General features: G+C 38.5%; 1 protein-coding gene across 2 annotated transcripts in view; it reads left to right on the top strand.

The window, feature by feature from the left end:
* The window catches only part of KIF4A (kinesin family member 4A), a 127095-nt gene that overhangs the window by 65025 nt on the left and 46635 nt on the right, over nucleotides 1-15435 (top strand). For both annotated transcript variants that reach the window (XM_013976428.2, XM_018043910.1), the window contains exons 11-15: nucleotides 6942-7074; nucleotides 8660-8718; nucleotides 8826-8931; nucleotides 13865-13921; nucleotides 14932-15117. In XM_013976428.2, the coding sequence (XP_013831882.1) occupies nucleotides 6942-7074; nucleotides 8660-8718; nucleotides 8826-8931; nucleotides 13865-13921; nucleotides 14932-15117 (541 nt within the window). The remainder of the gene's footprint in view (nucleotides 1-6941; nucleotides 7075-8659; nucleotides 8719-8825; nucleotides 8932-13864; nucleotides 13922-14931; nucleotides 15118-15435) is intronic.

The raw sequence follows: 15435 nt of genomic DNA, 5'->3' as shown, positions 1-15435 counted from the left end.
CTGGATCTTTGTTGCTATGCATGGGCTTTCTCTAGTTGAGGCAAGTGGGTAGAAGCTACTCTTCATTGCAGGGGCACAGGCTTCTTATTGTGGTGGCTTTTCTTGTGGAACACAGGCTCTAGGCTTGTGGGCTTCAGTAGTTACAGCACAAGGGCTCGGTAGTTGTAGCACATGGGCTCAGTTGCTCCCTAACATGTAGAATCTTCCCAATTCAGTTCAGTTCAGTTCAGTTGCTTAGTTGTGTCTGACTCTTTGCAACCCCATGGACTGCAGCACACCAGACTTCCCTGTCCATCACCAACTCCCAGAACTTGCTCAAACTCATGTCCATCGAGTAGGTAATGCCATCCAACCATCCCATCCTCTGTCGTCCCTTTCTCCTCCCACCTTCAATCTTTTCCAGCATCAGGGTCTTTTCCAGTGAGGCAGTTCTTCACATCAGGCGGCTAAAGTATTGGAGCTTCAGCTTTAGCATTAGTCCTTCCAATGAATTTTAAAAGGAAATCAGGAATGATTTCCTTTAGGATGGACTGCTTGGAACTCCTTGCAGTCCAAGGGACTCTCAAAAGTCTTCTCCAACACCACAGTTCAAAAGCATCAATTCTTTGGCGCTCAGCTTTCTTTAGAGTCCAACTCTCACATCCATACATGACTATTGGAAAAACCATAGCTTTGACTATACAGACCTTTGTCGGCAAAGTAATGTCTCTGCTTTTCAATATGCTCTTTAGGTTGGTCTTAGCTTTTCCTCCAAGGAGCATGCATCTTTTAATTTCATGGCTGCAATCACCATCTCCAGTGATTTTGGAGCCCAAAAAACTAAAGTCTCTCACTGTTTTCATTGTTTCCCCATCTGTTTGCCAGTGAAGTGATGGGACTGGATGCCATGATCTTCGTTTTTTGAATATTGAATTTTAAGCCAACTTTTTCACTCTCCTCTTTCACTTTCATCAAGAGGCTCTTTAGTTCTTCACTTCCTACCATAAGGGTGGTGTCATCTGCATATCTGAGGTTCTTGATATTTCTCCTAACAGTCTTAATTCCAGCTTGTGCTTCATCCAGCCCAGCATTTCTCATGATGTACTCTGCATATAAGTTAAATAAGCAGCACATACAGCCTTGATGTACTCCTTTCCCAATTTGGAAACAGTCTGTTGTTCCATGTCCGATTCTAACTGTTGCTTCTTGACCTGTATCCTGATTTCTCAGAAGGCAGGTAAGGTGGTCTGGTATTCCCATCTCTTTAAGAATTTTCCACAGTTTGTCATGATCCACAAAGTCAAAGGCTTTGGTGTAGTCAATAAAGCAGAAGCAGATGTTTTTCTGGAACTCTCTTGCTTTTTCTGTGATCCAACAGATGTTGACAATTTGATCTCTGGTTCCTCTGCCTTTTCTAAATCCAGCTAGAACATCTGGAAGTTCTTTGTTCAAGTACTGTTGAAGCCTGGCTTGGAGAATTTTGAGCATTAATTTGCTAGCATGTGAGATGAGTGCAGTTGTGCAGTAGTTGGAACAGTCTTTGGCATTGTCTTTCTTTGGGATTGGAATGAAAACTGACCTTTTCCAGTCCTGTGGTCACTGCTGAGTTTTCCAAATTCGCTGGCATATTGAGTGCAGCACTTTACAGCATCATCTTTTAGGATTTGAAAGAGCTCAACTGGAATTCCATCACCTCCACTAGCTTTGTTCGTAGTGTTGCTTCCTAAGGCCCACTTGACTTTGCATTCCAGGATGTCTGGCTCTCGGTGAGTGATCACCATCATGGTTACCTGAGTCATGAAGATCTTTTTTGTATAGTTCTTCTGTGTATTCTTGCCACCTGTTCTTAATATCTTCTGCTTCTATTAGGTCCATACCATCTCTGTCCTTTATTATGCCCATCTTTGCATGAAATGTTCCCTTGGTGTCTCTAATTCTCTTGAAGAGATCTCTAGTCTTTCCCATTCTATTGTAATCTTCCCAGACCAAGGATCAAAGCCATATCTCCTGCATTGGCAGGAGGATTCCTCTCCACTCCACCACCAGGGAAGTCTACAAGGTGGATTCTTACCTACTGAACCACCAGGGAAGTCCCAGAATTTTGTTCCGCTTAAAGGCTGAATAGTATTCCATTGTATACCACATGTTGTGTATCCCGTCATGTGTCAGTGGACATGGGTTGCTTCTACCTCGTGAGTATTGTGAATAATGTTTCTATGAACATGGGTATGCAAATAACTCTGCTTTCAGTTTTTTTGGTATATACCCAGAAGTGGAATAGCTGGATCATATATTTATTCTATTTTTTATTTTTTATTAAATTTCCATACCCTTTTCCATAGTGGCTACACTATTTTACATTCCTCCAGAAGTGCACAAATGTTGATTTCTCCACAACCTTGCCAGTACTTGGTATTTTCTTTCTTTCTTTCTTTTTTTTTTATGATAACCACCCTAATTTTGGCCCTTATTTTCAATAGTTCTTTTTATATTAGTGGTATTAGTCTTTTGTCTGTAGTGTGTGTCACAAATATTTTCTCCTAATTTGTTTTGTACTTTGTTCCTGGTTTTTTTGAATCATGCAAAAAAATAAATTTTTTTGTAGTAAAAGTTTATGAGTCATTTTTTATTACCTCTGGATTTTTTTTAACCTCTAGATTTATTGAGATATAATTTATATACCATTAAATCCATTCACTTTAAGTATACAATTTGATGGGTTTTGTTTTTTTTTTTTTTTTCACTTTTTATTTATTTATTTATTTTTTGGCTGCACTTGGTCTCCTTGCTTTGCACAGGCTTTTTTCTCTAGTTGTGGCGAGCTGGGACTACTCTTTGTTGTGGTGTGAGGGCTCCGCATCGCCATGGCTTCTCTTGTGGAGCACAGGCTCTGGGCTCAGGGGTTTCAGTAGTTGCAGCACACAGGCTTAGTTGCTCTGCAGCATGTGGAATCTTCCTGGACCAGGGATTGAACCCATGTCCCCTGCATTGGCAGGCACATTCTTATCCACTGCGCCACCAGGGAAGTCCCAATTCAGTGGTTTTTAGTAAATTTACAGAGTTGTGCAGCTATCACCACAATCCAATTTTGGAACATTTCTATCACTCCAAAAAGATCCTTTGTGCCAGTTGTAGTCACTTCTATTCCCAATCCCAAACCCAGGCAATCACTAATCTGCTTTCTATAAGATTTGCCTATTACGGACATTTCATATATGTGGAATCTTGCTGTATGTGAACTTTTTATCTGATTTCTTTGACCTATAATATTTCTGAGATTATCAGTACTTCATACCTTTTCATTGTTAAATAGTACTCTGTTGTCTGGATATACCACATTTTGTCTATCAGTTTCCCAGCTGATGAACTTTTGGGTTGTTTCAACTTTGGGGCTATTAGCAATTATGCTGCCATGAACATTCAATTGCAAATTTTTGTATGGATATATGTTTTTTATTGGGAAGGTACAAGTGGAATTTCAGGGTCACACAAACTTTTAGAGGAACTGCCAAACCATTTTCCAAAGTGGCTACATTGTTTTTAATGTTCTCCTCATGTTTCTGAATTTTGATTCATAGTTAGAAAGCCTTTCCCTATGCCAAGATTAAAGAGGAATTCACCCATGTTTTCTTCTAGTAGTTATGTTGCTTTTATTTTGTACATTTCATTTTTCCATTTGGAGTTTGGTGTGAACCTATTTTATTTTAATTTCCTTATTTTTCAATAACTCAATCATTTTTTTCTGATTATAAAAGTGATACATTGCTTCTTGTAGGACATTTAGAAAAGTATAAAGAATAAATCTTAAAATTGCCATAATTTTATCACCCAGAAATGACTGCCTTTCTCTTTGAATTCCTCCCTCTTTGGATCATTTAATCTTGGTTTTCTGATAATATTTTAAGAATGTTGGATAAAGAAACTGAAGAAAGCTTGGATCCTTTAAAGGGTCTGCTAAACATTCGTTCTAGTATAGCCAGTTTAGAAGCAGTTGACCTATCTTCCTTTCCTTTCAATTTAGTATAGACCTGTTTCATGTAAGACAAGACTAACCAAAATCATTTCAGACTTCTGACTACCTAGAATAACCTATAGGATATAATTTCAGCTACAAAAGTAACAGATTTTAAGAAACAGTTGATGAAAGAATCAGTTTAGCTCAATTGTTCAATGTTTTTCAGAGAAATAAAGATGCTGCCTCTTTGCTTGAAAATGTACAGTTATATTTTTAGAGGTGTTTCTTAAGGCTTTTTAACAAAATATAGTTTACATACATGATTTTTTTTGCTTTTTTCCTTAGGTTAAATACTTTTCTTTTTGAATGTGTGTCATTGAAGCTTTTGTATAGATTTTCTGAGCCTATTTGTCAATTTGCACATACTCAACTTGAATTCCTTGTGGCATTGGCAGTTAAATAGCATCTGAAAAGAGGAAACATTGGTTTCCATTGTATTTTCTCCATATGGAGAAACCTTGGAAATTTTTAGAGGGAAAGAAACTATTGAGTAGAAAGTATCATTACTTTGGAGCTTGTCAACTTGCATGAATGATACATGGAAGTTTAATAACAATAAAGAAATCAGAACAATCTAAAATAACTCTAAATTTACCCATAGTTTATTTTATAATCCACATTTTAATTGAACATTCCTTCATAAGAGTTCTAATAAATTCTCAAGAGTATAATATGAGACCCTATAGTGTGGCCTTGCTTATTAACTTTTTTTTTTTACTTTTTTTTAATATAAATTTATTTATTTTAATTGGAGGTTAAAAGTAAGCCAGAAAGAAAAACACAGTATACTAAGGCATATATATGGAATTTAGAAAGATGGTAATGATGACCCTGTATGCGAGCTAACTTTTGGATAAAGAACATGCTAAGATCTTCTATAAGAATTCGTGGAAGTCTTAAACTGGGTGAGAGGGCATCTGTTATTAAACTCTTTTTCTGTTCTTTCTTGAGATTGAGAACAGCTGTTCCCTGTCCTTTTTTCTCTTTATTATATCCTTGCAACTATTCATTTCCCCCTGCCATTTCCTTCAGATCGAATCTTCATATTTCTTCTGATCTTTTTTTGCCAGTCCTATTTCCCAGTCTTTTGAACAATTAATCCCAGTGTGTTTAAAAAAAAAAGGCAAATCAAAACTGCTTTTTATTGATCTGCTTCATTATTCTGGAACTGATATAGCAAATTATCTGCATAAATTCCAAACGTTCTTATCTTTTAAACTATTTCTGTCCCTTCCTTTCACTATTTGAAATGAATGCTATTGTTGCCACCACCCACACTAAGCCATTAAAAATTGATAGACAAATGAACAGGAGGCTGTGGGTCATCAGTTTGAAGCAAGGCAAGCATTTAGAAGGGAGCACTTATTTATGGAAAGTTGTGAAATGTGTTCTTAGTGACCACAGATCATCATTTCAACATTTTGGTTCCTAAATGCTATTCTCTGAACTGTACAGCAGATCGGTAAGTCACTTATGTTGATGAACTTAAAGTTTGACCATGAGGAGTTTCACTTCTACCTCCTCCATACCTCTTCTTTCTCTGCTTCCCTAATCTTTAATGAAGGATTGAGAATGAGAAGAGGGAAACTTCTTACATATTTGGAATAAGTAAAAAGATCTTAAACCAAGAACTAAGGATAAAAGTTAGTCATTCCTGTTGCAACCATCAGTTCAGTTCAGTCACTCAGTCATGTCCAACTCTTTGCAACCCCATGAACTGCAGCACGCCAGGACTCCCTGTCCATCACCAACTCCTAGAGTTCACCCAAACCCATGTCCATTGAGGTGGTGATGCCATCCAACCATCTCATCCTCTGTCATCCCCTTCTTCTCCTGCCGTCAATCTTTCCCAGCATCAGGGTCTTTTCACATGAGTCAGCTCTTTGCATCAGGTGGTCAAAGTATTGGAGTTTCAGCTTCAACATCAGTCTTCCAATGAACACCCAGGACTGATCTTCTTTAGGATGGACTGGTTGGATCTCCTTGCAGTCCAAGGGACTCTCAAGAGTCTTCTCCAACACCACAGTTCAAAAGCATCAATTCTTTGGTGCTCAGCTTTCTTTATAGTCCAACTCTCACATCCATACATGACCACTGGAAAAACCATAGCCTTGACTAGACGGACCTTTGTTGGCAAAGTAATGTCTCTGCTTTTTAATATGCTGTCTAGGTTGGTCATAACTTTGCTTCCAAGGAGTAAGCGTCTTTTAATTTCATGGCTGCAGTCACCATCTGCAGTGATTTTGGAGCCCAGAAAAATAAAGCCTGACACTGTTTCCACTGTTTCCCCATCTATTTGCCATGAAGTGATGGGACCGGATGCCATGATCTTCGTTTTCTGAATGTTGAGCTTTAAGCCAACTTTTTCACTCTCCTCTTTCACTTTCATCAAGAGGCTCTTTAGTTCTTCTTCACCTTCTGCCATAAGGGTGGTGTCATCTGCATATCTGAGGTTATTGATATCTCTCCTGGCAATCTTGATTCCAGCTTGTGCTTCATCCAGCCAAGCGTTTCTCATGTTGTACTCTGCATAGAAGTTAAATAAGCAGGATGACAATATACAACCTTGACATACTCCTTTTCCTATTTGGAACCAGTCTGTTGTTCCATGTCCAGTTCTAACTGTTGCTTCCAGACCTGCATACAGGTTTCTCAAGAGGCAAGTCAGGTGGTCTGGTATTCCCATCTCTTTCAAAATTTTCCAACCATATCTGGCTCTAAATTATTACTTTCCTGCAAACCATTAATTTAAAGTAGTTCAGGCATACATTTTTATTTATCCAGTATACTACCTGGCTGGAAGAATGGACATACTTTTTCTAGATTTGTGAGGGGTAATTTTAAATCAAGCCCTGCAAAGGCCTATGGGATATATATTTTTAATCCACCTCTAATATAGGTATTATTGATCAGATATTTTTCTAATATGTTATTTTCTTTGTTTCAGTGTGGAGCCATCAGAGAATCTGCAATCCTTAATGGAGAAGAATCAGTCACTGGTAGAGGAGAATGAAAAATTAAGTCGTGGTCTAAGTGAGGCTGCTGGTCAGACAGCTCAAATGTTGGAGAGGATCATTTTGGTGAGGCTCCAAGACTAAACTAGCAGTCTGGACATTTATTAGCTTTAGTTTCTGAAATATTTAATGTGCTTCTTATTATGAGAGACAAGTTACATGAAAAGAAATGGATTAGTATTGCCATATCCTCCATGGAACCCCTCCAGGGAAAATCCAACAAAGTATAATCAAACATACAGAGAAGTTAAATGAATTATACTGTGAATACCTATGTGTCTACCACAAAGAATCTTCATGAATCCCATTTTAAAATGGATTTGTTCTAAAAGAGCAGAGAGGAAAGAACCAGGTCCCTCTGTCAACTTAAGTTCTGCCTAATCATCCATAATACCAAGTAACTATCTCCTCACTAAGATTTTAGTTCCTTTCTATCTCCCTTCCCCAAATGTTGTCACATTTCACATCCCATCCCAACAGCTGCCATAATGAGATGAAACATCTGGGGGATTAATTTTAGCACCTTTTACGTATGGTCAATTTTCAAATGGTGGATCACAATGTAACTAACTATATCAGTTTTGTATCCTACTACCTGTCAGATAGTAACCTCCTGGTTCAGTTCTGGCTCTTGTCAGGAACATTTTTCTACTAGTCTAAATACAGCTCAGTCACAGCTGTAAATACAGCTCTAAACACAGCTATTGCCAACAGTGAAAATGAGTTTCCACTAAAATGTAACTGAACATCTGTAATTTATACACCTTCACGCACCAGTGTACTCCAGTCAGGGAAGGGTAAGCTGCTTAAAGATTTCTTTAAAGGGGGCCAAATCCTAGGTCCATTGTAATGTCCATTACTAGCAGAAGGGTGAAAACGGGATCTAGGGAATTTTTTGTATACAGTTTTCTATCTCCAGTGCTACATTTTATGTCTTTGAAGTAACCCTAGAAGCTGTGTAACATGTGAGTGTGGCTGACGTAACAGACAGTACTTGTTATTCTAGCCACGTACCCATCTGACCTTTTTAAGGTTGTTACAATGGCTGCCCAAAGGGTTTTTGTTTGATGTCTTGTCAGAACTTCATAACAAGCACAACATTTTTGTCCTATATAAACTGCCCTTCCCAAATCTGTTGCAGCATCTAGCATGTTACAGATACTGTGATTAAAATAAAATGAAAAGTATCAATCACCCTTTCCAAAACGTAGCTGTCTCTGCCATTTTGTCTTCTCTGCCATCATTCTTATACCTCATCCTTTTTCTTGCTTTATTTTGCTAAAACTATCAGGCAAGTGGGCTTTTGCACACAGCAAGGAATAGCATGCCAGGAAGTATTGCTTTCTCCCCCAGTTGCAAGGTTCTCTATGGAATTAAGGCTTCACACTCCATCCCATAGCTGAACTTCATTACAAGCAGAAGACCCAGCTGCTTGGATGCTATTTTTAGTAGCTCATGTTGACTGAAGGGCTAATTTCCATGACTGTTAAGAAACACGTTTCTAAATAACCAAAGCCCAGTAAATCCTCTATTACAACAAATGAGGCAGCCTCTCTACCTAGGTTTTAATCCATTAAGAGTAGAAGAGAGGGCATAATTAGGTGAGGCTATCAGACACTTCCACTGATGACCTCTTGGATCTTTGTTGCAGACAGAACAAGCAAATGAAAAAATGAATGCCAAGCTAGAAGAGCTCAGGAAGCATGCAGCGTAAGTTTCCTCCCAGATGTTTGTTAGTGACCTATACCACCTTAGTGCATAACCATGGACTCACTGGCCTTTGATTAACCCTTGGATTCCTTTGCTTAAATTTTCAGCTGCAAAGTGGATCTTCAAAAGCTAGTGGAGACTTTGGAAGACCAGGAATTAAAAGAAAATGTAGAGATAATTCGTAACCTGCAGCAAGTGATTACCCAGCTATCGGTAAGCTAAGTAAGGGTAGTGTAAATAGCCATATTGCTTTCGTTTGCTTCTCTTGATCCTTATAAACCCATCTAACCTTGTACTTTTTGCTGAAACAACTAGATTGTGAGCTGTTGAGGACAAAGATCATGGATCATTGGATACAATCTGAATATTGAATTAGTTAAAACACTCATATATCACATGTGCAATGGAACATTATTATTTCAGTATTCTAATCACACACTGGAAACAGCAACACAAGGGTGCAAAATTGCCTGGGTAGTTCAAGCAGCAGTCATTGATTTGCTGTCCTTTCATTGTAGGCTAACTTAATAAGAGGCCTTATACCATACCCAGATTTTAAATAAGCAGGATTCTGACCCATAGTGTAGAGCCTCCAGGGAATACCATAGCTCTCTTTTATAACCAGTAATAAATTAGTTTGACTGATCATTCTGCTATAAGTTCCCATTTCTATTTATTTTTAGAACTATTATAGTAGTTGTGGGTGGGTTTTATTGGGACGGAGGTTGTTGTTTTTTCCAGATGACAAATTCTTACAGTCCTACCATCCTAAAAACCTCTTATTTTGATGTTCCTTCTCTTAGTCCTTAGGCATAAATACTTTTTTTTTAAAATCAAAATCATATTATGTTCAGGGTCATGGTTGGTAAAAGATTAGGGTTTGTTTTGTTCCATCTGTACTTTCTTGATTATTATTATGAAGCAGTAATGTGTATGTAAATGCCTGCTAGATATTCACAGCTCTGAAACAGAGGTTTTAATTTTACCAGAACTGTGATTCTCTACCCTGGGTCTTGCCCCATGGTGTTGTAGAGTTGTCAACAGAGTATCATAAAATCATCCAGACCTCTATTTTACTCTTAAAGAGTCAGTGAAAAAAATACCATACAATATTGTGGGGGGAATGTTTAGGATGGCCAGTTCAAGAGATTAAATGAGTAAACTACCAAAAGACTAGAAAGCAGTGTTTTAGAATAAGTAGTACTGTATAAAATTGTAACAGGTAGTCCAAGATGACAGTTCATTTATCCAACAAACAGGCCATAGTATTTGAGAATCTGAGTTCCAGGGCCAGAAAAACCCTGGTTTGAAGCCCATTCTGCCACTCACTAGCTGTATAACCTTGCTAGGTACTGCATTAATATCAAAAGAAAATAATTCAAGTGACTTAAGTCAAGATTAAAGACATTATTCAGCTGATATACTCCGGGGTCTCCTGAACTCCAGCTAACTCCCCGAGTTGAAATATGATTGGAGTTTCATAGGGTAAGAAGATAGGGATGTGTATCTTTGTCATTTGACTCAGGTGGCAGTTTTTGTTGTTAATTGCTGTGAATCTTTTGATTGGAGGATGCTCCGGTTTTCATGCTTCTTGCTCAAGAATTTTGATGCAATCCCATGCTGCTGATTATCTAATTATTTTCAAGAATTGTTCTTGCAAGTCTTGTTTTTTTGTCAGTTGGTCAAGGATGACAGGTGGGAGAGTTGGCAAAAAAGGGAGAAAGGAAAAGGAGGCAAGGAAAACTAGGAACTCTCTCTCATGTCTGTTTTAACCCTTTTACATCAGCAATATGAGCAAAGAGTGATGGGAGCCCAACGGAAGGGGTGATTAACTGCCTAGAAAATTCAGGAAGAAGAAACTGGGTCCTAAAAAATGAGTAGGAGTTTGCCACACAGAAAAAGGGGAAAGGATGATCTATATAGAGGAAAAGGTACTCGCAAAAGCAGAGGTCTAAATGTTTAGAACATGGTAAGAACATCATTGTGGCTGAAGACAGAGCGCATGCTAGAGAATGACTATCACAAGGTTCAATTTCACCATCTGTAATAGAGGTGAAGCATCTTATGTATGAAAACTTTGTGAGAGACTGCCTCAGAATTCAGATAGTCAAGGCCCTGCTGGAACCAAAACTTATTAAGATCAGAAAAGAGTGATCCAGGGTACCATTGTTCATAGCCACTACACTGATCTTAAAGGATTCTACATCATCTTATTTCTGGGTCTTTGGGTCACATGGGAAAGATGAAGAAGGAAATCAATGGAACAAAGTTAACAAAATAATAGAAGTCATATCCTCAGTGAAGATCTGGCAGCATGACTGATGCCTGGTGTGCCTATGGAGGAAGTTGGTAGTGGTGGCTGGCTCAGAGGAACTCTAGAAAATTGCAGTGTCTGCCACTAAAATTCACTCGGCACACATAGCAAGAGGGTGCTAAAGATTGCCACAAGCTGATAAAGTCCCTGGCTTCCATCCACTGTCACCATTAGGCAGAATAACCCTTTTACTCAGGGCTCCTGCTGGACTTTTGAATCAGAGTTTTCTATGTCTGTTGTTTGGAGACCCTCCTAGCTACGTTTTTTTTTTTTTTTTTTTTTGGAAATACACAACAATGTATCCTGTGGCTTTTATTAAGACTCACTACAGTGAAAGCAAAATGTTTCAAATGTAAATGCTTGTGCCCTTCATTTTGGATTAAAACTATTTTTATTTTAAGTGACGGGCGAACACCCCCTTTTCAGTTATGAGGCAGTCACTGTTCCTGGACCTTTCTCCTGGGGTTTTAAGTGCTAAACTGTACTATTTCTTCCTATAAAATATAATTCAAGCAAACCTCCTATAACAGTTACCTGTGAGGAAATTCATGCAGTCCTTTCAATTCCCACAAAATAAAAATTTCTTTTTTGTTTTTACTCCCTCCTTCAAGACCAGTTCCATAAAAAGATTTTTGCATGCCAATAATGCTATTGCCTACAGCCTGTAAGCACAAACTTCATTTTGGTGGTTATTGCTAGTTAATGTAGCTCAGTGTACCATGGCCTTGTTCATCTGACCACCACCTTCAGCAAATGTATGTCTTTTTATTACAAGAGGTTCATAGTAGCCTTAAAATGGGGAAGAAAGAGGCTATTAGATTGAAATAAGTCCTATTGTTATATATTTACATTTAGGATTATAAAGACAGAATCCTGACATGTTCACATAGAACGTCACCAAAGCTTAAACCTTAGCATTGAAGTTATATTGGGCCAAAAGGTAAACTCAAAGTAATGACATATCTTCTTCGGAGCTTGTTGAATCAGATCTACTCTGATCCTGACCCTCTGGAAAGCCCTAGAAAAAGTCTCCAAAAGCCAGTGTCATAGGTCCTGTTACTCTAGGATAGGTCTATAACTAGTCATTTTACTGAGACTTACTGGGAGGGAGAGTCCCTTGGACTGCAAGGAGATCCAACCAGTCCATTCTAAAGGAGATCAGCCCTGAGTGTTCTTTGGAAGGAATGATGTTAAAGCTGAAACTCCAGTACTTTGGCCACCTCATGCAAAGAGTTGACTCATTGGAAAAGACTCTGATGCTGGGAGGGATTGGGGGCAGGAGGAGAAGGGGACGACAGAGGATGAGATGGCTGGATGGCATCACCGACTTGATGGACGTGAGTTTGAGTGAACTCCGGGAGTTGGTGATGGACAGGGAGGCCTGGGGTGCTGCAATTCATCGGGTCGCAAAGAGTCGGACACGACTAAGCAACTGAACTGAACTGGGAGGGAGAAGAGGTAACCATTAACCTATAGTATTTTGAAGTGCTCTGTTTTTTAAGTAGAGTTTAGTATGTCCTAGCCTTGGAGAATCACCAGTACTGTAAATCATAACAAGAAAGGATGTGAGAACACTGGGTCTTCCTTTGAATTCTCTTTGAGTCTCACTGATTAGGAATTTCTAGGCAGAATAAGGGAAATGCTTTACAAACAGCATTTACTAAGGGCCTCTTTTTTTCTTCTTCTTTTTTTGGCCACACTGTGTGACATAGCAGGATCTTAGTTCCCCAACCAGGGATCAAACTCATGCCCCCTGCACTGGGAGCATGGAGTCTTAAGCAGTGGATCTCCAGGGAACTCCCACTAAGGGCTTCTTTCACTCCTTGCCTTAAAGGTAATAAGATTCAAGTTTCAGTAACTATGTAATGTTTCACTAGGCTGATGCAGAGACTCCCTGTGCTAACCCTAAATTTATCTCCTTGCTATTGAGCCAATAGCTCTTTTACCTATGACCTTAATCATATGACATCTTGAAAATAATCCTTTCTTCAGAGGACTTTGCAGAATCACTTAAACAGAAGTGGTAATCCTTATGTTTCAATGCCAAATAAAACCTAAATTCCAGTGGGAAAAACAAAGCTTCCTCATATGATAGCCTGTAAACAAATTTGTCCTAATAAGTGGCTTTAGGTTTCCCTTTTAGGTGGTTGTTATTCTAATGCCCCAAAAAGGATTGTGCCCTTCTCTGAGAGGGAATCAATGCTTACCCTTTCCCTTCAAGTAACCACTACCTGGAGTAACTGCATATGATTTGTTCCAATGCATATGAGGGACAGAATCTGAAGTATGTTTGTCTGACTTCATGAGCACATTTTTCTGGGGTATTTATTTCCTTGTAGAGTAGGCTCTTGCTACCTTGACTGGCTATAAAATAAAAATCAAAAATAATCCTTCATCATATTCACTTTTCTGCTGCATTGCCTTTATTTGCTATGTCTGATCTTAAGATGCTGTGTCCATAAGAACTGACTAGACCTGTACATTAAAACATAAAAAGAAAGGGTAGCATCTATAAAGTGGATTAAACTTCGGCCTGTTTGAATGACTGTTTCACTCTAGTTCAGTGATCTCTGGCAGAGCAGGAGAGGTGCAATAAATGTCAGTTGCTACATGACCTTATTTTTACAAAGACCACACAATTGACCTTTACAAAGAAGACAGATTCTTGAGAGTTGGGAAGTGGAAACGTGTGTGTGGGGGGTGAGTGGTATATGTGACTACAGAATTGGTCCAATACCTTAAATGATCTCTCTATACACTTGAAAACAACTAAATAACCCATATAAAACCCACTAGTAAGCTCCTAAACTGAGACATCATTTGTCCTTGCAGGATGAAACTGTTGCTTGCATGACTGCAGCCATTGATACTGCAGTAGAACCAGAAACAGTAAGTAATTGGCCCTTTGTGTAGAACCAGGAGATTTAACTGTGCCATTTCTTATAATTTATCACTCAGCTGAGGAAGAGAATCCCTGATTGTTACCATCCTCCGTAGAATGCCCTGGAAATTTAGAACTCTTGAGTATAAATCTAAGCTAAGTATAAAATCCGTAAATTGGATAGGATCTCTCTCTAGTAGTATAACTGGTAATGGGTGATAGGGCTTCTCAGGGATGCCACTTTCTATATTTGCAGTCTGGCATACTGATTTCTTGTTAGATGCTTGTATTCTGTATCAACTGTCTAGCACATCAAGACAATGAAGGAAACAAACTAGAAAATTATGGCAAAATCAAAAAAACATTAGAAAAGAAATGGAAGAGAATTTTTTCTCAGCATAGTTTTCTATAGATGCAGTGGTTAGGGGCTAAAAGAACCAAAGAAAATATTTTGAGCATTCAAGTCACAAGAATAGATCAAATGTGTTAGAAACTGGCTGATGGTTATAGAGCAAAGTCAAAATAAAAGGCTGGACAATGGTTTGCTTGAGACAGCTTTTCCCCCCTAAAACAAATATATATTGGTATTTTTTTTATATTCTGAAAGAAGAAAGATAGAAGATAAATCAGGTGCCAGAGGCCAGCTCTAAGAATAAATGAAACCTCTTCTCCATTTCCACCATTACAAAGTGTCATTTCCAGAGCCCTCTCTCCTCTAAGGACCCCTTAGAATAAGGTGAAAGTAAGAAATGTTGGCCAGACCTATAAAGAAAAGAGCAAGAAACTTGGTTCATTCTAAAAGAGTCAGTCAAAGGATATAAAAAATAAGGTGCTTGTGAGAGCAGGGAAATGGGTTAGCTCAATTTATTTCTGATGTTTAAAGCAAATGTATGAGAAGCCAGTTTTAAAAGAACAGAGGGACTGATAATGGAGAAATGGCTGTGAGACTTGATGAAACAGTGCCTAAGAACTCCAGTTGCTTATTTCTCTTACAAATCATTGTCCTGATCTTTTCCAGCAAGAGGCCGTCAGTCCAGAGAGCAGCAGGTCTTCTGATGCTTTCACCACTCAGCATGCTCTACGTCAAGCTCAGATGTCTAAGGAGCTGGTTGAGTTAAATAAAGCCCTTGCACTGAAAGAGGCCTTAGCCAAGAAAATGTCTCAGAATGACAGCCAACTACAGCCCATCCATTTCCAGTACCAGGTAAAATATTTACTAGGGCACATGATATTCATGTCGACCATCTTTCTTTGGTTATACGGGAAGAAAACAGACACACCATTTTTGATGACAAGGCAACATAAAATGCACAGTATGACTGGAGTTGTACTATTGGTTAAACACAGAAGGGTACATTCAGGATAAAGAAACTGTAATTTCCTTTCATTTAATCTAATACCTTACTTATATAACAGGTATTTAATAAATAGATAATGTTATAATACATGTGATCCTTACTTGTAGAGAATTGTTCTAATAACTATGCTGGGATTCTAAGGAAGGTACATCTCTTAGTAGATG

This window comes from Capra hircus (assembly GCF_001704415.2).
Source record: "Capra hircus breed San Clemente chromosome X unlocalized genomic scaffold, ASM170441v1, whole genome shotgun sequence".
NCBI lineage: Eukaryota > Metazoa > Chordata > Mammalia > Artiodactyla > Bovidae > Capra > Capra hircus.
This window is presented reverse-complemented; position numbering and strand designations above follow the sequence as displayed.